The sequence below is a fragment of the Cetorhinus maximus genome, chromosome 14 (assembly GCF_964194155.1).
Source record: "Cetorhinus maximus chromosome 14, sCetMax3.hap1.1, whole genome shotgun sequence".
Lineage (NCBI taxonomy): Eukaryota > Metazoa > Chordata > Chondrichthyes > Lamniformes > Cetorhinidae > Cetorhinus > Cetorhinus maximus.
Genome location: NC_135892.1, coordinates 108,639,830 through 108,666,054, shown reverse-complemented (window position 1 = coordinate 108,666,054; position 26,225 = coordinate 108,639,830). Strand labels below are relative to the sequence as shown.

Sequence of the window (26,225 nt, the reverse complement as noted above, 5' to 3'; positions counted from 1 at the left end):
GCTGTCCGGATGAAGAGGAGTCCAGACTCGGAGATAAGTCCGAGGTATTGGCGGGGGCATAACCAGGCTGGGGCTGGAGGGTAAATGACCTTGGGTGGGGGGGGGGGGATGCCTCCGATAGGCCCAGGGTACCCGAAAGAGGTCTGCACCGCACCCCCCCAACCTTTGCTGAACATCCGCTCATGCAGCTGACGCTGCCAGGCTTCCCATGGGTAAAATACTGGTGGGGGCAGGATTAGTATCTTAATGGCCACTTAAGGGCCTCAATAGGCCCAAGGGCGGGCAAGTTGCCCTGATGACTCCCCAATGCTCCCTTGAAATTTCAGACGGGTGGGTGGGTGGGTAGGTGGGTGATAAGCCCTCAGAGGGTTGTGGATGCTCCATCATTGAATACATTTAAGGCTGGGTAGACAGATTTTTGGGTCTCTCAGGGAATCAACTGATATAGGGAATGGGCAGGGAAGTGGAGTTGGAGCCCAAGATCAGCCATGATCGTATTGAATGGTGGAGCAGGCAGTGGAGTCGGGCCATGTGGTCTACTCCTGCTCCTATTTCTTGTGTCATTGTGAAGGCCACTCCCTGGGTTTTATGTGCCCCCCCCCCTCCCCCCTTGTTTTCAGACCCACCAGCAGGGCAGTGTAAAATCCTGCCCAATATCCCTGTCTGTGGTTCTGGATAAGCAATGATAATCTTCAGCCTGGTGCCGCATTAAGATCCTAAACTGGAATACACTTTGCGAGTGTAATATTATTCTCTCAGGCACGGATTTGACAGGTGGCTGGGGATTGGGTGTTTCCTCTCTCGATTTTCACCACACAGCTCATCCTTTCTCATTCATTAATCATTGCTGAATTATTGTGGCTAATGAGGGCAAGAAGAACGAAATTGAGAACGCAGTTTGGTACAATATAGCTCGGTTCACCAGGCTGGTGGGAAAACTCGCAAAGACATGTACAGCACTAAATTATGGTTCACCATGACCTGAAACCATAATTTTAGCCAGTTAATGAAGTGCAACTGGCTAACCTCATCAATGTGCAAAGTTAATATTTCTGATAATAAGGGTAGGGTCGGTGGAACAGTATGAACTACAGTCTGGAATCTAGTCGAGGGGTTCAGATGGTTTATATACAGGATAATGGATACCTGGGCAGTGGGTTACAGACTGGAATCTAATCATAGAGATTCAGATGGCTTATTTATAGAATAATGGACTCCTGGGAGTGAGTTCCAGGCTGGAATGTGTGTGTCGGTAGCTGCAGCTAGTGGGCGGGGGGGAATGGCAGTGGGTGAATAACTATGACCATCAGGGTCTATTGATTAGCAAGAGCTATTCAAAAGAGAAAATCTTTCTGCTTTAATTTAAAAGGAAAGGCGGGGGGGAAAGTGCTGGAACGACACAGCAAGTCTGACAAGCATCATTAAAAAGGGAAGATAGGTTAAGGTTTGCAGCCCCGAATCGCTAACCTGGCCCTTTCTTTCCCTTGAGACTTTATTGTTGAACCTGCTGTGCATTTGCAGCTTTATGCTTCATTTTCAGATTTGCATTGTTTTCTAGATATTGTATTTGTCTTAAGGGTGAAACGTTTCAGATTAACTTCGGACTGACTCTGGAGTCGGGACCTGGAGAAACCGGGCGCAGTTTTTAATAAACTGTTGATTTAAGAAGAGCCGGAACCTTTTTTTTAAAAAAAAATAAAAGTTAAAAAATGTTACATGCAAAAGCTAACACAACAGACAGCTCAGGCTGGACGGACTTTATCGGTTTCTACCTCTCGGCTATAATTACAGCCACTTGCAAAGGGATCCTTGAGGAAGTGAGAGTCCGCTGAAGGGAACAAACACACAAGGGGGGCTGGAGCTGATCAATCTGGTGCTGGGGAGGGGGGGAAATGCAGACTGCATTAGCAATTCCACAGAGGTCCCTTTGTAAAGATCCAGCTATTGCCTGCTGTGAGGAGGGGGGGTGGGGGGGGGAGGTTGGGGGGTGTGTGGACAGAGAATTGCCAGCCAGACAATGACCCTCTTTGCTGACAGGAATGAATCAGGTTGGGCTTTTTTTGGTTCACTTCACGTGTAGGCTCGCACAAGGTGGGTTTTTGGGTGGGTGGGTGGGTGAGGAGGAATGAATGCTTTTGCGAATCTTATCGCCTAGCAACACAAGGAGGGGGAGGAGCATGAGTGAGTGTGGCCAGGGGTGGGTTGGGAGGGGTTGGGGGGCTGGGAAAAGCCCACTTCAGGCTGTTATGTTATGTGTTTGCCTTAAGTCTTCAGACGCAGAGGACTAGAGAGCAGGTGGACTTTTAAAGGGAAGATTACAACTCATTCCTCAACTTGTGGTTCCTCTGCTTTGGAGCTGATGCTTCAGAACTGAGTTTGCAAGAGGACACTCCTGTGGGAAATCCATGCGTCCCAGTTGTGCTGCACCCTGTGATGTTTTGATGCACTAAGTGGAAGGGATAATGTTTCTTTTCTCGACTTACTTCAGCTGAGAGAGAGAGAGAGACTGCTTCTAACCCCAGCTTATTGGGTTACAAACCTCTTTTTTTTTCAAAGAAAGCAAATCGCTTTCTACTTCCTCCCCTCCCTCTCCGCAGAAAAAGAAAATCCATCACATATCAAGTTAACGACTGCAAGCAACCGTTTTTGGCCAAAGAAAAAGGGACCCTTTCTTCCCGAGTGTGGGTCTGTGGAAGGCTTTGTGAAGGGGACAGACAGCATGTTTCTGGCAAACCCTCTGCTTTGCAACCTGCTATGATGCTACAAAGACTTTGGAAAGGCAAGGATATTAGTTTAAAAAAGAAATGGTGGTGTTTATAAACAGCAAGTTGGAATCCTTCATTAAGCTCTTCAAGAAAAAGGGTGAGTGGAACTTTCCGAAGTTTTGCTTGGTGCTGGTGTCATGTGACAGTGCAAAAAAAAGGCTGGTAGTGAAGGAATTTCTATTGTTGCCCTGGGACACTGTTGAAATTTCCTTCATTATTCCACCACTTGCAAGCTCAGAAGGGCCATAGAGCACCACTGAGGGTGGAAAGAATTCTTTCTATACATAAGAAAAATTTGGGAAGTGTGGGGCAAGGGGTCGGAGGAGGGAGGAGTTCCATGGTTTAAGGTTCAAGAAACCATCAAGGACATTTTTTTGCTTTATAGCTGTTCAACCATTGTTGGCTGCACTCTATAGGGCAAGGAGGAATGGGTTTTACATTCCGCGTTCAGATTTGGGGAAGGCAAAATGCTGAGAATTAAATCTTAATAAACAGTTCACCCCATAGCTATTCCTGCCATTGTAAGTACTTGAGATGTAACCAGAGGGTTAACTAGAGGAGGTACAGGGGGAAGGCCCTGAGCCTTTGTGCTCTGGGTGTCCATGGTAACAGCTCAAGCCCAACAGCTCACTCTGGTCACTCCCCTGGAACTGGTTGTAAAAAAAAGGTTTTGTGCGCTAGAGCAGGAGGTGGTTACTTTTGTCTGGATGGGAATGGAAGAATATTGTGTTGATCATTGTTTTTAGAATTTACTTGAGTTCCTTTTTCTCCAGAAATAGCAAGTTGGGCTGAGGGGTTAAGAGTGAGGGGCCGCAGATCCAAACCAAAATGCAAGTAATTGAGAACAGAGACCAGGAAGAGTTTCAAACACACAAGAGTTGTCAGGCTGTGGAATTCACATTCAATGTTACAGATTGAGGCAAGGTATGTCAACAGTAGAGATGGAGAAATGAAATAGAGATTGAAGGAATATGGAACAGGCCTTGGAACTGTTGTTTGTATGGTGGATAAACACCAACACAGGGTTGGTAGGCTGAATAACTTCATCCTATGGAACATGTTCTCCGTGTTTCTGCACATGAAGACCACTATGCATAGCAATACAGGGCGGAATTGTCCTTGCCCGCTGGCGTCGGGCATGTTTGGTAGCGTGAGCAGACAACTTGGCGAGAAGGCCAAAAATCGGTTTCACGATGTCATTCGCAATCGTTCGCTCAGCCCACTGATGGCAGGCCGCATTCCCTGCCATCGGACATCGGAGCATCATTGTAATATATCAGCGTATCATCATAAGGCCAGCCCGCCAGACTCATTTCTCCCCCCCCACCTCCACACAGCCCCCCCCCCCCCCCTTCCTCTTGAGACCTCCATACGCGCATACGCGGGCACCACTTCATCAGAGAGCAGGCGGACGCACTCCTCCAAATTGTGTGCCACTCAGCTCAGGGCTTCCAACTGCTCTGCGTGATGTTCCCACGCCTTCTGCTAACTCTCCATGATGAATCGGAAGGCCAAATCTAGACATCACGACATCTGACTCAGACCTCACGGAAGCCTGATCTGCAGCGGTCCTTTGAGTGCCAGGGAGCTCGGCTGAACCTGCCTCCTGCTGCTGCGGACATGTGTCCGTGCGGTGACCACCAGATTGTGAACCTGAGCCTGCACTAAGGTGTGTGTCTCTGCGTTGGTGGAGGGTGTGGGTGAGTGCTATGATGGGCCTTCCAGGCTGCTTATTTCCAGCTGTTCAATGGAGGAGGTATCCTCTTGGCTGGAGGAGAGGATGTGGATGGAGCTGAGGGAATGGCTGACTGAAGGTGTCGGTCGCTTGGCAGAGCTCCCTGTGAACCAAAGTAGAGATGAGCAGTGCATGGCAGCAGAGTCAAAAGCAGGAGAGAGCGCACTCACATTTGCATTGAGAGAGGGACGATGTGGTGCAGGATCTTTACGAGGGTGTTCACAGCCGACCTCACCATCTCCATGCCCTTACCAGTCAGCAAGTTGGCACACTCCTCAAAGTGAGTGGGGGGCCAAGTGTGGGCCTTCCACCTCCGTCCTGGACCTCTCCATGCTGATGTGAGCCAGCTTCTCCTGCATGGAACCAGATGGAGGGAGTGTGAGCAGGACACATGGCACTGCGTGGAATGTTTGTGTGGTGAGCGGAGCCATGGACAGGATGAGGACGTGAGCTCAAGAGGATATGAGCCTGATGGAGATGTGAGGGTGTGTGTGAGAGTTAGTGGTGTTGTCCCTTAAGGTGTGACATCGCTGTGAATGTGTGATGGGTTTGTGAGTGTGTGAGTTGAGAGTGATGAGAAGTGTGACTTACCCTGGCGAAGCGGATGAGACCATTTACCCTTTCTCGGCACTGCGTGGCTACCCTCTTTAGCAAGGTATTGGCGCTGACCACCACTGCCACTGCCTGCCAAGCCGGATTAGTGAGGCTGCTGCCCATCCTACGGCAGGGCAGGGGCTAGAGGACATCACGGTGAGAGCCTCCACTGTGTCCAAAAGGCACTGGAGGGACACGTCATTGAACCTGGGGGCTTCAGGCTTTTTGCCTTTTGGGACCATCTTGTCGTCTTTGCAGTAGTCGTGGGCCGGAAGCTCTGAGAGGTGCACACACGGCTGGACTTTAAATATGGTGCCTGGCATGATGAAGCGGTGAGGTGACGGAGTGGCGGGCGAATCGGAGCCCGCCTGCCATGGAAACGGCCTGTTTCCCGGGAATGCATAATTAATACCGCGGGTTTGGGACAATACAGCGTGAAAAGCCGCCAATGCTGTTAAAACACTTTGTGCAAATCTGGGACGATTCTGCCCACAGAGTCTACAACATAGAAACGGGCCATTTGGCCCATCGTGTCAGTGCTGGCTACTTGAAGGAGCTAACCAATAGCCCCTCTTTCCCCATGAAAAGAAAGACTTGCATTTATATAGCACCTTTCATGACCACCAGATGTCTGAAAAATGCTTTACAGTCAATGAAGGACTTTTTGAAGTGTAGTCACTGTTGCAATATGGAAAATGCAGCAGCTAATTTGCATACAGGAAGCTCCTCGGGCAGCAATGTGATAATGGCCACTTCTTTTGTGATGCTGATAGAGGGTTAAATATTGGCCAGGACACAGGGGAGAACTCCCTTGCTTTTCTTCAAAATAGTGCCAAGGGATCCTTGACATCTACCCGAGCAGGAAGGTGAGGCTTCAGTTTAATGTCTCATCCAAAAGATGGATAATGCGCTAGAGTGTCAGCCTTGATTTTTGCGCTCAATCCCTGGCTGAATCTCCGTCCATTCTCCTTTCAGGCAGTGCATTCAGATAATTCCTCATCCTCCCCAATGTGCCTTAGACAGCATTACAATGAGGAGAAAGGGACTCGCATCTGTTGCGCACTCTCGGGCGCAAGGCTCTGCACACACTTGGATAACAGACTCTTTAAGAAGTGCACTGTCACTGGAGCTGCCCCTCTTGAAGAGTGCAGTCGAAAAGCAGTTGACAGAGAAGGTGTTCTCCTGGACCTGTGCTGGATCTTGATCACCCTGATCAAAAATCTTTAACTAAGGCAGGGGCACAGTCAGTTCAGAGTTTGCAATGTGCTTGGTTTGGTGGAGAGAGATTGATAACAACAGCTTCTCAGTCAGTGACAGAGACACCATGAAATCTACTGATGCTTGGTTCCTTCACAGTGTCCCACTGCCTAACCCTCTTTCATTTAAGCAATTTGTCTTTTTGCATTCGCCACTTGTATAATACTGGGCGTGCTGAAGGCTGCCATTTACTGATGAGATTGATAGCTTCACCAGGGATACAAGCTGCTGTGAGGGATCTTTGTGCTACCTTTGCTTTGTTTAACTGTTTTGTGTTGTGTCCATGCATTGCAATCTTATTCTTGACCTTAGAATTCAGTGCACTAAATACTGCAAAGGACTGGATCTCAGCACAATTTACACAATGCAGATACTGTAAGAACTATGTCAGCACAGTTTATGTGGGGCAGTACATACAGTAAGGACTGTAACACAGTCCTGATTGATACAGTGCAGTATTTACAGAGTATACATGCGCTGGTTTATGCAGCACTACTGTGCTGCTGATGCTTTGTAGAATGGGGGCAATTTCTACATATTAGTGAACACGTTTGAAGGGTAAGTCAGTGTCACTTCTGCAGGAATGGCATCCCTTGCAGTTATTTTCCTGAATTCTCAACAATGTTCCCCACCCTCAAATGTCATGCAAGCCCAGCTGTTGAGACACATTCTGGGGGTGTTGTGGGCTCTAGTGTCTGACAGCTAATTCTCGAAGGCTCAATAAGTCCCAGAGAGTATTCTAGTAATGCAGCTCAGTGCAGTGCAGAACTGAAGTATGTATCATTTTCCTCCTCTTCATATCCTGGACGTACTGACTCCTTCTTGGATATGATTCCTAAGGATAATTAGTTTGCACTCGATCTGGCGGAGAAGATGGCATAGTGGTAATATCGGACTAGTAATCAAGAAGGTAAGGCCAGGCCTTACCTGGCCTAGCCTACATATGACTCCAGACGCACAGCAACGTGGTTGATTCTTGATTGCCCTCTGAAATGGCCTAGCAAGCCACTCAATTCAAGGGCATTTAGAGGTGGGCAGCAGATGCTGGCCATACCAACAACACCCACATCCCATGAAAGAATAAAGAAAAAAGAACTTGTAGTGTTAGAGGAGGGTGTAAACCTCCGCACACCAGCAGCTGAAGTTATACCGCAGGCTATCATGGAATCATAGAATGGTTGCAGCACAGAGGAAGACCATTCAGCCCACAGCATCTTTCACATTCATCTGAAAGAGCAGACAGGCCTTGGTTTTTTTAATGCCTCCTCACAAAAATGGCACCTCTGACAGTACAGCACTCCCTTTGTACTGCAGCAGGAGTGTCCACCTGAATTTTTGTGCTCAAGTCCTGGGATACGACTTGAACCCACAGCCTTCTGACCTCAAGGCACAAATGCTACCAACTGAGTCAAAGCTGATATTATATGATACTTCCTTATTTATAAAACAGCATCACTTCCAAGCAACCCCCCACCACCCGGAAGCAATATTTAAGCAAGTTGTAAATGCTTTCCTGTATTTCTGTGGCTTTACCTATCTTGATGATCAAACATTTCGTCACCTGTCTTACTGCCTCCTTATTTGGCTCGATGTCAATTTGTGTCTGCTTATGCGCCTGTGAAACTCCTGGGGACATTTTACACTATTAAAGGCACTATATAAATGCAAGTTGTTGTTGAGCCCTTCAGAGTGTTGCTGGAGACGGATCATGTTTTCTGACAATATCATGTTTCGTTTGACTCAGGGAATGAGTAATATGCAGTTTTTAAAATAATGCCTTACTGGAAGCTGATTTAGGTGGCTGGATTAGGAAATAAAAAGGAAATTTTTTAAAAAGTGGTTGGTCACCATCTGAAAAGAGAAAAGCCAGCTTGTGATGTTTAGGGCAAGAACCCTTCACTGGAATTGACTTCAAGGATGGGCAGTGTGGACAGAAATTGCTGTACACTGGTTGTTCTGAGAAGGAGGAACTACATTTAGAAAGAGAGAAAGAAAGAAGAGGAAAAAGACTTGCATTTATATAGCACTTTTCATGACCATCTTAAAGTGCTTTACAGCCAATATGAATGACTTTTTTTGCAGTGTAGTCACTGTTCATAATGTAGGGCACGCAGCAGCCAATTTGTGCTCAGCAAACAGCAATGTGATAATAATCAGACAATCTTTTTTTGATGTTGATTGAGGGATAAATATTGGCCAGTGGATAACTTCTTTTTATATTTGTTCACGGGATGTGGGCGTCGCTGGCTAGGCCAGCGCTTATTGTGCAATTGCCTTGTCCAAGGGGGCATTTAAGAGTCAACTACATTGCTGTGGGTCTGCAGTCACATGTAGGCCAGACCAGGTAAGGATGGCAGATTTCCTTCCCTAAAGGACGTTAATGGGAACCAGATGGGTTTTTGCAACAAAAGGCAATGGTTTCATGGTCAACATTTATTGAATTCAAGTTCCACCGGCTGCCATGGCGGGATTCAAACCCGGGTCCCCGCAGCATTACCCTGGGTCTCTGGATGACCAATCCAGTGACAATACCACTATGCCACCGCCTCCTTCGAAAAAGTGCGTGCACCCATCCGTCTCATCCAAAAAGCAGCCCATCCAGCAGTGCAGCATTCCCTCAGTACTGCACTTGAGTGTCAGCCTTGATTTTTGTGCTAAAAAGCTGGAGTTGGACTTGAACCCAGAACCTTGTGACTCTGAGGTGAGACTGACACAGCTGACACTTACATTGATGTAGTTCTATTCTAGTGATGTTGGTTGAGAAAGAACTATTTGACGACACTGAGGAGAACTCCGCTGCTTTTCTTTGAGGTAGTGGCCATGAAATCTTTTATGTCCTCCAGAGAGGGCAGATGGGGGTTTTACATCTCATCTGGAACCTGGCAGCTCTGACAGCGCAGCACTCCCGCAGTACTACACTGGGAGATTCAGTCTGAGTTCTCTCTCTGCTCGAGACTCTGGAGTGGGACTCAAACCCACAGCCTTCTGACTCAGAGGCGAGAGTGACACCGAGTTTGGATTTAGTTTGGGGCCAGAATCTGGCCATTTGTGTGGTTGGATCGGTTTCTGGAGCCCAGCAGGTGCCATAGACACTGGTAACACTGAGCTCCCTGAATCTGCCACTCGGATAAAAGGGCCCAGGAAGAGCAGCATCAATTCTCACAGGCTGAGGAATCAGCTGGATAAATACAGCTGGGTGTTTGCTGTGCAGAATTGATTTGCTCAGCTGGGAGAGGGTTACAAAGCTCGTGTGTGTGATGATCCTTCCATAAAGAGAGTGAGATGAGATGGTCCCCAGGGCAGCAGCATTTTAAGAGGAAAAAGTACCTGACACAAATAATGGGCTGACACCAGAACAAAAGGGAGGGCAACGATCATTATCACAGCAATGCTGGGCTTGTGTCAACTGGAGACGAGCTGTGTGTTCAGGTGCTGCTTGCCTTATTGCCCAGTTTATGAGCTTTATCATTAAGCCTGTGATAAAGTTACTCCTCCTTCTTCCAACATTAGGCAACTTTAACATTGCCTGCAGTGCCCATGTCCCAATCCACACGTCTTGACGCTGCCAAGAAGCTTCCCAGCATCTACTCAGGCGATGCCTAGGCCTTGGCAACCCTGCAGAACTCTCTTGGAGACTCCAGGACTTAAAGATTAACCCTTGGACACTGCTGTGAGCACTGAGGGGAATGGCGATGGCGTAGTGGTATTATCGCTGGATTAGTAATCCAGAGACCCCAGAGTAATGCTCTGGGGAGTCAGGTTCGAATAGTGACCATGAAAACATTGTCGATTGTCATAAAAACCCATCTGGTTCACGAATGTCCTTTAGGGAAGGAAATCTGCTGCCTTCATGGGGTCTTTACATGTGACTCCAGACCCACAGCAATGTGGTTGGCCCTCTGAACAAGAGCAATTAGGGATGGGCAATAATGCTGGCCTAGCCAGCGACACCCACATCCCATGAATGAATTTTTAAAAACTCAGAGGAAAAGAAATCAGAGAAAGGTTAGAGCACAGAAGGAGGCCATTCAGCCCATTGAGTCCATGCCCACTCTCTACAACAACAGTTTAGCTAGTCCCACTCGCCCACCTTTTGCCTGTAACCCTGCAATTTTTTTTTCTCTTCAGATAATTACCCAATTCCCATTTGAAAGCCATGATTGAATCTGTCTTGACCACACTCTCAGGCAGTGCATTCCAGATCCTAACCACTCACTAACAAAAATGTTTTTCCCCACATCGCCTCGGATTCTTTTGCCATTCATCATAAATCTTTGCCCCCGGTTCTCCATGTGGCTCAGTTCATAGCACCCTCGCCTTTGAATCAGAGGGTTGTGGGTTCATGTCCCACTCCCGGAAACCAAGAACTGTGATTGTACTCGTAAAGAGTTGCAATCTGTGACTGTTGATAACTCGAAAGAGTATCCTTCCACCAATGGGAGCAGTTTTTCTCTAGCTAACAGTCCAGCGCCCTCATGATTTTGCACACCTCTGTCAAACCTCTTCTCTTCTGTAAGGAGAACGGGCCCAGTTTTTCCAGTCTGTCTGCATAACCAAAGCCCCTCATCCCTGGAAGCCATTCTTGTAAACCTTTTCTGCACCCTGTCTAAAGCCTTCACATCCTTCCTAAAGTGTGAGGCCCTGAACTGGATGTGATACTCCATTGGAAACCAAACCAGTACGTTACAGATATTTTAGAAAAGTTTTTTTTTTGCATTTCCTTTTGAATGTTTTTTTTTATTGGTTATATGAGTGTTGGAATGAGATGGAAAGGCCATTCAAGACATGTAATGATGCCTTTACTTGTATGTCCAACCAGTATTGGTAATCCTATTACTGGCAGATGGGTGGCATTTTAATCTGGCACCGACTGTCAGTGTTCCAGCATGAGTCAGCACATTTTGAGTGCAGTGTATCTCCTCTTTCATGTTCATGTTGCAATGTACAATTTATTGGCACAGGTGCCACTTTTTAGCAATAGGTCAATGCGATTGTGATAGAACTGGGTTGCCTTGGGGACAATCAGGTGGCTTGGCAAACCCTAGCTCCTGTCTCTGGTCTCCACACGGTGAGCTATTGCCGAGCCAGAAGCTTTTGCACAAAGAGGAAGGAGGGAAAATAGTCGGGAGGGATATCTGAGGCCATGTTCGTCCATCTCATGGAGGTTGAGTTTACAGTCGTGGGGCAGCTAGTGTGAGATCTCATGGCCAGTGCCAACTTTTGCTAGCCCGAGCATGGGAATCAGAGGTAGGATTGTAGAACTGTTTGCACTGATTGAGTGGCCATGTTCACAATTGGTTGCGGTTCAGTGTTTGCTGTGGAGCCTCGCGATTCCAAGTCATTCTGAGATAAGGTCCCACAGGGGAGGGAAGGGAAATAACATTCAAGCTGAGACCCTCATGTGCCTACCCTCTCCCCCCACTCCTCTCTCTCTCTCTCTCTCTCTTCCTCCTCCCAATTTGCTTTTTCCAGCCTAAGAGCATGAAATTCCTGGGAATGGTGGCAACAGTTTTCCAGTCCCCTCTGCCTGTTACTTTTGTCCCACTGACGTTAGCAAAAAAGTAGAAATTGCACCTCGGGCTCACAAAGGTTCTTTTGTTCTGCATTGAGGCCACTCTGAATGGACTGAACTCCACCCAGAGCAGCTCACTATATCTCAGGTGTGCGTGGGACATTCGATACAGCAGTCAGACTGTCTGAAATTAGGCTTGTGATGTCTGGCATTTCCTGACGCTCGGTTGCCTTATGTTATGCGTCTGATGCATTTGCAATGTGGATGGTGCAGGGCAGACACCCTCCCAGGGAAGTGATTACAGTTACTCTGCTCCTGACCCCTCTCTCCTTGCTTGTCCCATTAATATTGCATTGTACAATGACAGGTGTTGAAATTGTTTAGAACTGAACAACAGCTCAAAAAAAGATTTCCAGGAAAAATGGTTCAGATTGCGACAGTGGAATTGTAACAAATCTCTAGATGCTGCAATGGGAAGATGTTTGGGTCAGGTCAGGATGAGTTGGGTTTGACAGGTATGGGGAAAGGGTAGAGGAATGAGATTAATTGGACAGCTCTTTCGATGCGATGAGCCAAATGGCCTCCTTTTGCTCTATGTGATTCTAAGTCAGCCAGACTGAAACGGTTCCCTCTTTCTTTCTAGCCGTCTCGAACCTGGATGAAGAGAGTAAATGGACAGTCCACTATAAAGCATCGTGGCACCAGCAGGAGAACGTGTTCCTCCCATCGAGCCGCTCGCCATGTGTAGAGGATTTGCACCAGCAAGCCAAGGTTAATCTGAAAACCGTGCTGCGAGGTAAGGGCTTTTTGCCTTTCTTCCCTCCTCCCTAATCCCTCCCTGGTTCTCTCTCCCCACCCCCCCCACCCCACCCACCAAAACCCCCCAACCAGCCCCATGTGCAGAATTTGCTGTCCTTTTGGCCCAGACTTTTCAATCCATGTTGAAAAGACCAAAATCCTTCTACAGAAGCATGGAGACTTTAAATAGAGTGAACTAATAGTGAAACATAGCGAATCAGCAACCACATTTTACGCATCATCCTATTTCCAATTGGAAAGGACAATCATGCGCAGTATACAATGGGCTGCCCATTCACCGTGAGTCCATTCCATTCTACCAGCTTGGACCAACTTCATCCCCATCAGCCTAGTTAGGGCTAAGGCCAGGACTTGGTTTAAGGGGAAGCTGGATAAACCCATGAGGGAGAAAGGAATTGAAAGATGAAGCAGGAGTTGGATGGAGATGGTTGGGAGGAGGCTTATGTGCAGCATAAACACCAGCTTGGACCAATTGGGCCAAATGGGCTGTAAATACTCTATAATACCATTAGTAACTAAATTGAAAGATGCTTAAATGAAACAGCAAAGTCCCGCTCCAACAAAAGAAACATGAGAGAACAACATCATAGTGTTGCTGCGTATGTCTATCAGACACTCTACTCCCTGTGGAGTTCAGAATGACATGTGAAACTGGGAAAGATGGAAAATCTGAGGGCCAGGTGTGGAGTGATAAATTAAGATAAGTTAAAGTCTGGCATTACGGCTGGGTTAATTTGCTGTGGTTTAACCTGTGTGTAAACTTACCCTGGGACAGTTGGTGGGCGGTTCACGGACTGCAGCAGTTCAAGAAGGCAGCTCACGTCCACCTTCTTAAGGGCAATTAGGGATGGGCAATAAATGCTGGCCCAGCCAGCGAAGCCCACATCCCATGAATGAATAAAAAAGTAACATCTGCATTTTTAAAGAATTATTCTTTCACAAGATGAGGGCATCTCTGGCTAGGCCTGCACTTATTGCCCATCCCTAATTGCCCTTGAGAAGGTGGTGGTGAGCTTCCTTCTTGAACTGCTGCAGTCCATGTGATGTAAGTACACCCACAGTGTTGTTAGGAAGGGAGCTCCAGGATTTTAACCCACTGATACTGCCACCCACACATAAGCACTTCAGGTGATACCAACAGGATGGAAGGACCCAGGAACAATCAGTGTGGCCCAGAAAATTTCCCAGGGGCTAGAGTCATTGAGTCTTTGTGGCACAGAAGGTGGTTATTTGGCCCACCGAGTCCATGCTGGCTCTCTGTAGTGCAATCCAGTCAGTCCTATTCCCCTGCTCTTATCCCCGTAGCCTGCAAGTTTATTTCCCTCGAGCACACACAATTTCCATTTGAAATTCTTGATTTGTCCTGCCTTTTTTGGACAGGACATGCCTGGGCAATTCAGAATTAGAAGTAACATTTACCTTGTGGGCCTAGCCGCACCACAGTGCCAAAGACATTGGCATTCCTGGTAAACCTGCCTGTGTGGTAAGTCTGCAACATAAGTGCTGGTGGGCACTCCCTAGGAGGCAAGAGGACGAACATAAGAAATGGGAGCAGGAGTAGACCACACGGCACATCGAGCCTGCTCCGCCATTTAATCTGATCATAAGACCATAAGATGTAAGAGTAGAAATAGGCCATTCGGCCCATCGAGTCTGCTCCACCATTCGATGAGATCATGGCTGATCTAATAATCCTCAACTCCACTTTCCTGCCTTTTCCCCATAACCCTTGATTCCCTTACTGATTAAAAATCTATCTCAGCCTTGAATATACTTAACAACCCAGCCTCTACAGCCCTCTCCGGTAAAGAATTCCACAGATTGACTAACCTCTGAGAGAAGAAATTCCTCCTCATCCCTGTTTTAAATGGGCATCCCCTTACTCTGAGATTATGCTCTCTGACTCTCCCACAAGGGGAAACAACCTCTCTGCATCTACCCTGTCAAGCCCCCTAAGAATCTTATACATTTCAATAAGGTCACCTCTCATTCTCCTAAACTCCAATGAGTACAGGCCCAACCTACTCAACCTCTCCTCATAAGAAAATCTCTCCATACCCGGGATCAACCTAGTGAACCTTCCCTGGACTGCCTCCAATGCCAGTATATCTTTTCTTGGATAAGGGGACCAAAATTGTTCACAGTATTTTAGGTGTGGTCTAACTAGTGCCTTGTATAGTTTTAGCAAGACTTCCCTATTTTTATACTCCATTCTCTTTGAAATAAAGGCCAACATTCCATTTGCCTTCCCTATTACCTGTTGAACTTGTATGTTAGCTTTTTGGGATTCATGCACAAGGACCCCCAAATCCCTCTGTGCTGCAGCTTTCTGCATTTTAATAATATTCAGCTCCTCTATTCTTGCCGAAGTGCATAACCTCACATTTTCCCACATTATATTCCCTCTGCCAAGTTTTTGTCCACTCACTTAACCTGTCTGTATCACACTGTAGACTCTTTGTGTCATCCTCACAACTTGCCTTCCCACCTATTTTTATGTCATCCGCAAATTTGGCAACAGAACATTCACTTCCCTCATCTAAGTCATTAATATGTATTGTAAATAATTGTGGCCCCAGCACTGATCCCTATGACACTCCACTAGTTACAGGTTGCCATCCTGAAAATGCCCCCCTTGTCCCAACTCTCTGCCTTCTATTAGTTAGCCAATTCTCTATCCATGCTGATACACTACCCCCAACACCTTGTGTCTTAACATATTAACTAGCCTTATGTGTGGTACCTTTTGGAAATCCAAATATATTATGTCCACTGGTTCCTCTTTATCTATCCTGCTTATTACCTCCTTAAAGAATTCTAATAAATTTGTCAGGCATGATTTCCCCTCTATGAAGCCATGCTGACTCTGTTTGTTTATTATGTATTTCTGAATGCTCGGCTATTACATCCTTTACAATAGACTCAAACGTTTTCCCAATGACAGATGCTAAGCTAACTGGCCTATAGTTACCTGTTTGTTGTCTCCCTCCCTTTTTGAATAAGAGTGTTACATTGGTAGTTTTCCAATCCTCTGGGACTTTTCCAGAATCGAAGAATTCTTGGAAGATTACTACCAGTGCATCCACCAGCTCTGTAGCTACTGCCTTTAATATCCTAGGATGCAACCTATCAGGTCCAGGGCACTTATTGGCCCTTAGTCCCATTAGTTTCCCTAGTACTTTTTCTCTGGTGATGGTTATTGTATTTATTTCCCCCCTGCCCCTTTGCCCCTTGACTATTTAGTATTTTTGGAATGCTATTAGTGTCTTCTACTGTGAAGACTGATGTGAAGTATTTATTCAACTCCTCTGCCATTTCCTGGTTCCCCATTATTATTTCCCCAGCTTCATTTTCTAAGGTGCCTTTGTTCTTCACTTTTTATATATTTAAAGAAGCTCTTACTGTCCATTTTTATATTACTTGCTAGTTTACCTTCAAAGTTTATTTTCTCCCACTTTATTTATTTTTTGGTCACCTTTTGTTGGTTTTTAAAACTTTCCCAGTCCTCTGGCTTACCACTAATCTTTGCCACATTGTATGTTTTTTCTTTCAATTTGATACTGTCCATAACTTCGTTGGTTAACCATGGTTGGTTTATCCCCTTCCTTGAATCCTTCTCCCTCACTGGGGTATGTCTTTGTTGTGAGTCATGAACTATTTTCTTAACCATCTGCCATATTTCATCAACCCCCTGTCTCTTCTGCTAAACTGCTTTCCCGGTCCATTCCAGCCAACTCTGCTCTATTGTAATTACCCTTATTTAAATTTAGCACAGCTGTTTCCAACTCAAGTTTCTCACTCTCAAACTGAATGCTAAATTCTACCATATTATGGCCACTGTTTCCTAGGGGATCCTTTACTCGGAGATCATTTATTAAACCTGCCTCATTACACATTACCAGATCCAAAATAGCCTGAACCCTGGTTGGATTCACAACATATTGTCCCGAATACATTCTATGAATTCTTGCTGGTGTCTACCTCTGCTATTTTGATTTTCCCAATCTACATGAAGATTAAAGTCACCCATGATTAATGTACTGCCATTTTTATATGCCCTCATTATCTCCTGATTTATTCTCTGTCCTACAGTATAGCTACTGTCAGTGGGCCTATAGACTACCCCCACCAATGTCTTCTTCCCCTTGTTTTTTCTTACCTCCATCCACATGGACCCTACATCTTCTGATCCAAGATCCTTTCTTGCTATCGTACTTATTCCATCTCGTACTAACAAAGCTACCCCACCGCCCTTTCCTTCCTGCCTGTCCTTTTGAAAAGTCACATACCATTGAATATTTTGTTCCCAGCTTTGACCTCTTTGTAACCACGTCTCCATAATGGCTATAAGAATATACCCATTAACCTCTATTTGTGCTGATCTTGGGCTTCAACTCCACTTTCCCACCCCCTCCCCATATCCCTTGATTTCCTGAGAGACCAAAAATCTGTCTACCCCAGCCTTAAATATATTCAATGATGGAGCATCCACAACCCTCTGGGGTAGAGAATTCCAAAGATACACAACCCTTTGAGTTACGTAATTTCTCCTCATCTCAGTCCTAAGGAACAGGCTCCTTATTCTGTGCCTCTGTGCCCCTAGATTCCCCAACCAGAGGAAACAAAGTCTCAGTATCTTCACGATCAAGCCCCTTCATAATCTTGAATGTTTCGATGTGATACCTCTCATTCTGCTAATCTCCATAGAATATAGACCCAATTTACTCAGCCTCTCATCATTGGACTGCCCTCTCATCCCAAGGACCAATCTAATGAACTTTCACTGTACTGCCTCCTATGCAAATATATCCTTCCTTAAATATGGAGACCAAAATTACACACACTATTCCAGCCACGGTCTCACCATAGGCCTGTACAATTGAAGCAAGACTTCCTTATTCTTGTACTCAAATCCCTTTGCAATAAATGCAATTTGCTTTCCTAATTGCTTGCTGTGCCTGCAAGCTAACTGTTTTTGTTTCTTGTACAAGTACACCCAAGAACTTAGGTCCCATATCCGAGACTCAGGCTACAGTATAACTGTTGGGAGAATGGATGGCTTTAGATGTGTAGAAAGGTGGGAATGTTGTCTCAAATGTTTGCTCTCTGCAGGTCTCTGTGCACAAATGGAGAAAAGTGCAACCAAGCAAACTTGCTGTGTAACCCAAATGTCAGCTGGGGCTCAATGGGTGTGGCGCACTTGCCTCTGGGTCAGAAGGTTGTGGGTTCAGGCCTCATACCAGAGACATGAGCTGATGCACTCTGCAGCACTCCCTCAGTACTGAGCTAATGTTGGAGGTGTTGACTTTCGATGTTACCTTGAAGCGCCAGTGAACGTATAAGATCCCATGACATGATTTGGAGGAAGATCAAGGGAGTTCTACCTGATGTCCTGGCCAATATTTATCCCTCAATCAACACCACAAAAACAGATTATCTGAGCCATGTTCTCTGTTTGGGTTCCACCAGGGCCACTGAGCTTCTGACTTCATTATAGCCTTGGTCATGGACAAAAGAGCTGAACTCTCTGCAGGTCTCTGTGCATAAATAGAGAAAAGTGCAACCAATGTCAGCTGTGGCTCAATGGGTGACACTCTTACCTCTGGGTCAAAAAGCAGAATTTGACTGAGTGTGGCATTAAGAAGCCCTAGTGAATTGGGAATTGGGGAAAACTCTCCACTGGTTGGAGTCATACCTAGCATTTAGGAAGATGGTTGTGTTTGTTCGAAGTCAGTCGTCTCAGTTCCTGGACATTGCTTTAGGAGTTCCTCAGGGTAGTGTCCTAGGTCCAATCATCTTCAGCTGCTACATCAGTGATCTTCCTTCCATCATAAGGTCAGAAGTGGAGATGTTTGCTGATGATTGCACGATGGGCCATATAATTACCCTGGCTACAAGACCAGGTCAAGAGGCTAGGATTCTGTGGTGAATAACTCACCTCCTGGCTCCCCAAAGCCTGTCCACCATCGACAAGACTCAAGTCAGGAGTGTGATGGAATACTCCCCAATTGCCTGGACGAGTGCAGCTCCAACAACGCTCAAGAAGCTCTACACCAGCCAGATCAAAGCAGCCCGCTTATTGGCACCCCATCCACCACCTTAAACATTTACTCCCTCCACCACTGATGTGCAGTGGCAGCAGTGTGTACCATCTACAAGACGCATTGCAGCAACTCACCAAGACTTCTTCAACAGCACCTTTCAAACCCACAACATCTACCACCTAGAAAGTCAAGGGCAGCAGATGCATGGAACACGCCACCTGCAAGTTTCCTCTAAGTCACTCGCCATCCTGACTTGGAAATATATCGCCGTTCCCTCACTGTCGCTGGGTCAAAATCCTGGAACTCCCTCCCTAACAGCACTGTGGGTGCACCTATGCCATGTAGGCTACAGCAGTTCAAGTGGCAGCTCACCACCACCTTCTCAAGGGCAATTAGGGATGGGTAATAAATGCTGACCTAGCCAGTGATGCCCACATCACGTGAAAGAATTTTTAAAAATGAATGCAGTGCCTTTAGCATTATAGCATCCCAAGGCATTTCACAAGAGCATTATCAAATTAAAATTGAAACCAAGGCACATCAAGACAGATGAGGATGTAGATTTTTTAGGAGCACCTTTAGGAGGAGTGAGAGGCAGAGAGGCATAGGGAGGGAATTCCAGAACTTAAGGCCAAGGCAGCTGAAGGCATGGCTCCCAATGGTGAAAATTAGGCATGTGCAAGAGACCAGAATTGGAGAGAGATAGAGATTTCAGAGGCTTGCAGGGCTGGAGGAGGTAACAGATATAAGGAGGGATGAGGACATGAAGGGATTTGAACACTGAGGTGAGAAATCATTCGCTTCTATTGGTGGACACTCTAGCCAATATCCATGTCAGCTGGCTGCACAGTGACTCGATCTGTAGCACACATTACCAGTTGGCCAGGAGGAACCAGAGGACTGGTGTGGAGTATGAACATTGTGACTTCAGCCAGGACTTGGGGCTTGTCTAGAAAACAGAGTGTTGTGGACGGACAGAGAATGTGTGTCTGCCATCAGCTAGATTTGTCATGTAACAGCACCAAGATCAAGTACCTCATTACAGCAAGGTTGTTGAGACTGTCAATTGATAGGACTGGTGCACTGCAGCTTTAAAGGAGTTGGTGTGAGGTATTATAGGCCCATCATTATGGAACCAAAACTATACGCCCTGTCAATTCTTGAGTAATGGCGGAAGGGTCTTTGAAGTAAGCTGTGGGAGTTGTCGGGTCACCGGAGAAACCATTCAGTCATTGAGTTGCTTTCCTCTAATTTCCTGTCAGGAAGCTACCTTTGTTTTATGAGTTTTCAGAGCAGGTTAGCTGATGTGACAAAGGGAAGCTGGTGGGATTGGTGGGGAAAGTCAGGGTAAGGGGGACATTCCACATGACAGTAGGGGGCGAGGGACAAGGAATGTGAGGCCACACCAGCCCTTTCCTATGCTAATTGGTTGACCTGATCATTGGAATTTGTAGTCAGTGCTGTGAAGTCAAATGGCTAGATGCCGGGAACCTCCTCCCTTGACTTACGTGGTTCATTCTCTGTCCGTCCACCTCACTCTGTTTTCTAGACGAGCCCCAAGTCCTGGCTGAAGTCATAATGGCACATCAGCCCTCTGGCCCATCCTGGCCAACGTGTGCTCCAGGTTGGTCATTGTGCAGCCAGCTGACATGGAGATTGGCTGCTGTGTCCACCAATACAAGTGAACGATTTCTCACCTCCGTGTTCAAATCCCCCCCATGTCCTCACTCCTCCTTTTCTCTGCAACCTCCTCCAGCCCCCTCTCTAGCTATCCTGTAATCCTTAGGTTTGGTGTTCATGTGCCCACGACTGGTTGTTTGATTGAGCATGCCCTGTCTCTGTACACTTCCGCCCCGTCGGACCATCCCCAATTACCCATTTACGCCATCCTTGTTTCTGCCCTCAGATTTTTCTGTTCTTTCCCCTCAGAATGGTGATCCGTGTGGCCCCGTTTATTTTTCTTTATTCTTTTGTGGGATGTGGGCATTGCTGGCCAGACCGGCATTTATTGTCCATCCCTTGAACTGAGAGGCTGGCCCATTGCAAAGGGCAGTTAAGAGTCAATTGCATTGTTGTGGATCTGGAGTCATATGTAGGCCAGGTTGGCAGATCCATAAAGGACATTAGTGAACCAGATGGGCTTTTATGACGATTGATGATAGTTTCATGGTCACCATTACTGAGATTAGCTTTATAATTGAAGATTTATTAACTGGATTAAATCCCACCAGCTACCATGGTGGGATTTGACCCATGTACCCAAAGCATTAGCCTGGGTCTGTGGATTGTTAGTCCAGTGACATTACCACTATGCTACCATCTCCCCAGTGTTGTTAACCTCCCGGTACAATCAGCAAGTTGTTCAGCTGAGTTAGGAATCACCTTCACCACTGCTCCCCCCGACTCCTGTCCTCCCCGATACTCAATCCTCTGTATTTTCACCATTGGAACACAGGGCTAGGCCATTTAGCCCCTCCAGCCTGTTCCACCTTTCAATAAGACCAGGACTGATCTGCATCAGAGGGGGAGCTGTGGCCACTGTGCCCAATTATATTGTCCTCTCCCGCTCTCACTCCCACTCTCACTGTGATTCTGCTTCAGTAATCTCGAATGAGAATCAATCTTGAAATTATTCTGCTCTGTACAGAACCATATAAACGCAGTTCATTCACTCACTGAGCCACCAGCATACTTTCTGCGTGTGTTTTTTGGTAGACAGTATCTCAGAAATCAGTTCAGCTATTAACAGAAACGATGCGAGACCTGTCGACTTTACAGCTGAAGTGGCACTGAGCTCAGTAACATCCATCATTGAAATGTAGTTAGATCCTTTCATGCGCATTAATTGGTTAATGAATTTGACCTGTTAATGTTGCTGTCTGTCGCATCTCCTGATGTCTGTTTTCATGGCCGATCTTCTCCCTGTTGCCAGTCTTTGCAAGATTTCCTAGTGCTCTTCTGTAGACTGTTCCACTACATGAAGCATCGCCATTTATCCGAACTTTAACCTGAACCAAAGTCAACAAACATTTAGTTTAGAATCTTAAGAATGATTCATTACAGAGCAAGGTTATTTAGCTCTTTGGTAGAACGATCCAATTAGTCCTATTGCTCAGCTCTTTCCCCATTGCCCTATAGATTCCTCTGCTTCGAGTATTTATCCAGAGTTGAAGGATCTGCTTCCTCAGCCCTTTGAGGCAGCGTGTTCCAGATCATAAGAACCCACAAGATAAATATATATTTTCCTCTGGTTAAGAGACAAACTGTCTTCAATGTCTGTGTAAAGAACCAGCTGATGATTTTCACACTCAATGTCTTCAGTCTGTGACCCTTCACAGACACCGAGAATAAGTCTCTCCCAATCCCAGACATCAGGAAGAGCGCGTCTCAGTCCCAGACATCAGGAAGAGCGCATCTCAGTCCCAGACATCGGGAGCAGCGTGTCTCAGTCCCAGACATCGGGAGCAGCGTGTCTCAGTCCCAGACATCGGGAGCAGCGTGTCTCAGTCCCAGACATCGGGAGCAGCGCGTCTCAGTCCCAGACATCGGGAGCAGCGCGTCTCAGTCCCAGACATCGGGAGCAGCGCGTCTCAGTCCCAGACATCGGGAGCAGCGTGTCTCAGTCCCAGACATCGGGAGCAGCGCGTCTCAGTCCCAGACATCGGGAGCAGCGCGTCTCAGTCCCAGACATCGGGAGCAGCGTGTCTCAGTCCCAGACATCGGGAGCAGCGCGTCTCAGTCCCAGACATCGGGAGCAGCGCGTCTCAGTCCCAGACATCGGGAAGAGCGTGTCTCAGTCCCAGACATCGGGAAGAGCGTGTCTCAGTCCCAGACATTGGGAAGAGCGTGTCTCAGTCCCAGACTTCGGGAGCAGCGTGTCTCAATCCCAGACATCTGGAGCAGCGTGTCTCAGTCCCAGACATCGGGAGCAGCGTGTCTCAGTCCCAGACATCGGGAGCAGCGTGTCTCAGTCCCAGACATCGGGAGCAGCGCGTCTCAGTCCCAGACATCGGGAGCAGCGTGTCTCAGTCCCAGACATCGGGAAGAGCGTGTCTCAGTCCCAGACATCGGGAAGAGCGTGTCTCAGTCCCAGACATCGGGAAGAGCGTGTCTCAGTCCCAGACATCGGGAAGAGCGTGTCTCAGTCCCAGACATCGGGAAGAGCGTGTCTCAGTCCCAGACATCGGGAAGAGCGTGTCTCAGTCCCAGACATCGGGAAGAGCGTGTCTCAGTCCCAGACATCGGGAGCAGCGTGTCTCAGTCCCAGACATCGGGAGCAGCGTGTCTCAGTCCCAGACATCGGGAGCAGCGTGTCTCAGTCCCAGACATCGGGAGCAGCGTGTCTCAGTCCCAGACATCGGGAGCAGCGTGTCTCAGTCCCAGACATCGGGAGCAGCGTGTCTCAGTCCCAGACATCGGGAGCAGCGTGTCTCAGTCCCAGACATCGGGAGCAGCGTGTCTCAGTCCCAGACATCGGGAGCAGCGTGTCTCAGTCCCAGACATCGGGAGCAGCGTGTCTCAGTCCCAGACTTCGGGAGCAGCGCGTCTCAGTCCCAGACATCGGGAGCAGCGCGTCTCAGTCCCAGACATCGGGAGCAGCGCGTCTCAGTCCCAGACATCGGGAGCAGCGTGTCTCAGTCCCAGACATCGGGAGCAGCGCGTCTCAGTCCCAGACATCGGGAGCAGCGCGTCTCAGTCCCAGACATTAGGAAGAGCGTGTCTCAGTCCCAGACTTCGGAAACAGCGTGTCTCAGTCCCAGACATCGGGAGCAGAGTGTCTCAGTCCCAGACATCGGGAGCAGCGTGTCTCAGTCCCAGACACCAGGGAAAAGTCTGCCCCAACCCCAGACATCAGGAGCAGCATGTCTCAGTCCCAGACATCAGGAAGAGCGCGTCTCGGTCCCAGACATCGGGAGCAGCATGTCTCAGTCCCAGACATCGGGAGCTGCGTGTCTCAGTCCCAGACATCGGGAGCAGCGTGTCTCAGTTCCAGACACCGGGAGCATCGTGTCACAGCCTGGGTTAGCCGCACAAGTCTCTGGAGTAGTACTCCAACCAAAACGTTCTGGCTGTGAGACATGAGCACTACCCGCTGAGCCATGTCCAACAGCTATTCCTATAGCTGAAAATTCCTTTAGTGGCAAAAAGGGGAAGGTTGAGGGGTATGTGAGACTTCAGTTCGAAGGGTAGATGTGCAGCTGCTTGTGTGCTTTTCAGCCTCACGTTGCACATTTGTTTTTGCATTAAGACATGTGTCGGGCTTTGGGCAAAAGGTCACCATGAGTCTGTCTGGCTCAATTCTCTGAGCGCACTGGCCCAGCTGTCACCCTGCAAAGCAGCTCCCAGTCTATTTTCCTTCCTTTCTCTAGCGTCTGCACAAAGGAACTGTTTGAAGAAGGCCGTGTGTCGGCATTCCCCAACTTCGCCATATGCCCGAGATAAGTGATGGTGGTGGGGGGAAGGGGTCCTGATGTAACGCAGCTTTACCTCATACAGACAGCAGCTGGGTGTGAAAGAAAGGTCATAAATCCACTGCCAGATCTGCTAATTGTATCTGAGCAGTCAGCCCTGCGTGTGCAAGTCAAGAGGGTCCTGTTTCGGGTATCCAAAAAGAGAGTTGTCACATTATGGTACTGGCTTCAGGAGAACGAGAGTTGTGCCCACTTCTCAATGCAGCTCTCAGACAATGGGAGCAACTCATGCCTATAGAACACTTCTAGGTAATAAAATACCTCCAGGCGCTTCACTGGAGCATTATAAAACAAAATATGCCATCAAGCCACTAAAGGAGATATTAGTCAGATGACCAAAGTTTTAATTAGCGCCTAAAAGAAGGAAAGTGAGGCAGAGAGATGTGGGAAGGTAAGCAGGCTGAGTTATCTCTTTCTTGCAGTTTAGACAGGGTGAACTCACTCTCAGCTGTAGGAGCTGAGTAGTTAATTAGCTACCTGGTTACTGTAGCCCCAGTTCAGTTTACTATAGGTTCTCAGGGCTCTTTAGTGCGGCCGACTGACTGAGTGAAGACTTGGAGTTTGGTGAGACGGGAGTTCAGGGAAGGGGGAGGAGTTGTTCGTTTCCTCTTTCTATCTTTCTCACCCCTTAGAAATTGGTTCTTGCTCTACTACTGGGAAAGGAGGTAGCTTTCTGGTGAGTATCTGATAAGTGGGTAAGTTCTGTTCTGTCCCTAAGGTTTAAAATAGTACACAATTTGGTGGTAAAGTTAATCAAATATATGAGAAAGCAACATTAAATAAGTGATTAATATAATCAATTATTTAAACCACAATAAGGATGGCAGGACAGGTGATGTGTCAAGGCTGCAGCATGCAGGAACTCCTGGATAACGTTGTGATCCAGGGCAAACACATCTACAGTAAGTGTTTGTGGCCTGAGGAACTTCAGCTCAGGGTCGTTGAGCTGGAGGCTGAGTTGTAGACTCTGCGACACATCAGGGAGGTGAATAGTTACCAGGATGCAGTCACACCCCTTAGGATAGGGCCTTCTGATTTGATCAGTGGCTAGGGACAGGAGGGTGTGACTGCGAGTGAGGCAGGTAAAGGGACCCAGAGGGCAGGAGCAGTGCACGAGTGTGAGCCCCTGCAGTCGTCCCAACAGGTTTGAGGCTCTCAGCTTGTTTGGGTGAGAGTGGGGGCTGCAGGGTGGATGAGCAAGCTGACCATGACACCGTGCTACAGGGAGCCATCCAAGTGGTGGGAGCAAAGAGGAATGTAGTGGTTGTAGGGGACAGTATAGTGAGGGGGATTGACACTGTTCTCTGTAGCAAAGAGCGAGAGTCCAGAGGGTTTTGTTGCCTGCCCGGTGCCAGAGTTCGGGACATCTGCTCAGGGCTGGAGAGGAACTTGCAGTGGGAGGGGGAGGATCCAGTGGGTCGTGGTCCATGTAAGTACCAACAACATAGGCAAGATGAGGAAGGAGGCTCTGCATAGTCAGTATGATGAGCTAGGCCCCAAATTAAGAAGCAGAACCTCAAAAGTAATAACTTCTGGATTAATACTTGAGCCACATAGGACAAATAAGATTAGAGAAATGAATGCGTGGCTCAAAGACTGGTGTTGGAAAAGTGAGTTCCAGTTTGTGGGGCACTGGCACCAGTATTGGGGAAAGTGGGATCTGAACGGTGCTGGGGTTGGTGTCCTCGCAAACTGCCTAACTAGGGAAGTAGAGAGGTTTTAAATTGAATAGTAGGAGCAAGGGATCAAATTTGGGGAGATGTGGTAAACCGAAGAGTAAAGACAAGGCAAGAGAGTCAGGTATTAATATGGGAAATGATAAACGGACTGTGACAGGAAGGGACAGAGAGTACAATTCTAAGAGTTATTCAACGGATAAGGCTAGACGCTACAAAATAATAATAAGAGGACAAAACTAAAGGCTCTGTATCTAAACACAAGTAGCATTCAAAACAAAACAGATGAACTGATAGCACAAATAGAAATAAATGAGTACAATCTGATAGTCATTACAGAGACATGGCTACA

General features: G+C 47.3%; 1 protein-coding gene across 1 annotated transcript in view; it reads left to right on the top strand.

Moving 5' to 3' along the window:
• LOC144689342 (NHS-like protein 1) overlaps positions 1–26,225 on the top strand; it is a 228,923-nt gene that overhangs the window by 169,387 nt on the left and 33,311 nt on the right. The window contains exon 2 of the mRNA XM_078556375.1: positions 12,507–12,659. Within this exon, the coding sequence (XP_078412501.1) occupies positions 12,507–12,659 (153 nt within the window). The remainder of the gene's footprint in view (positions 1–12,506; positions 12,660–26,225) is intronic.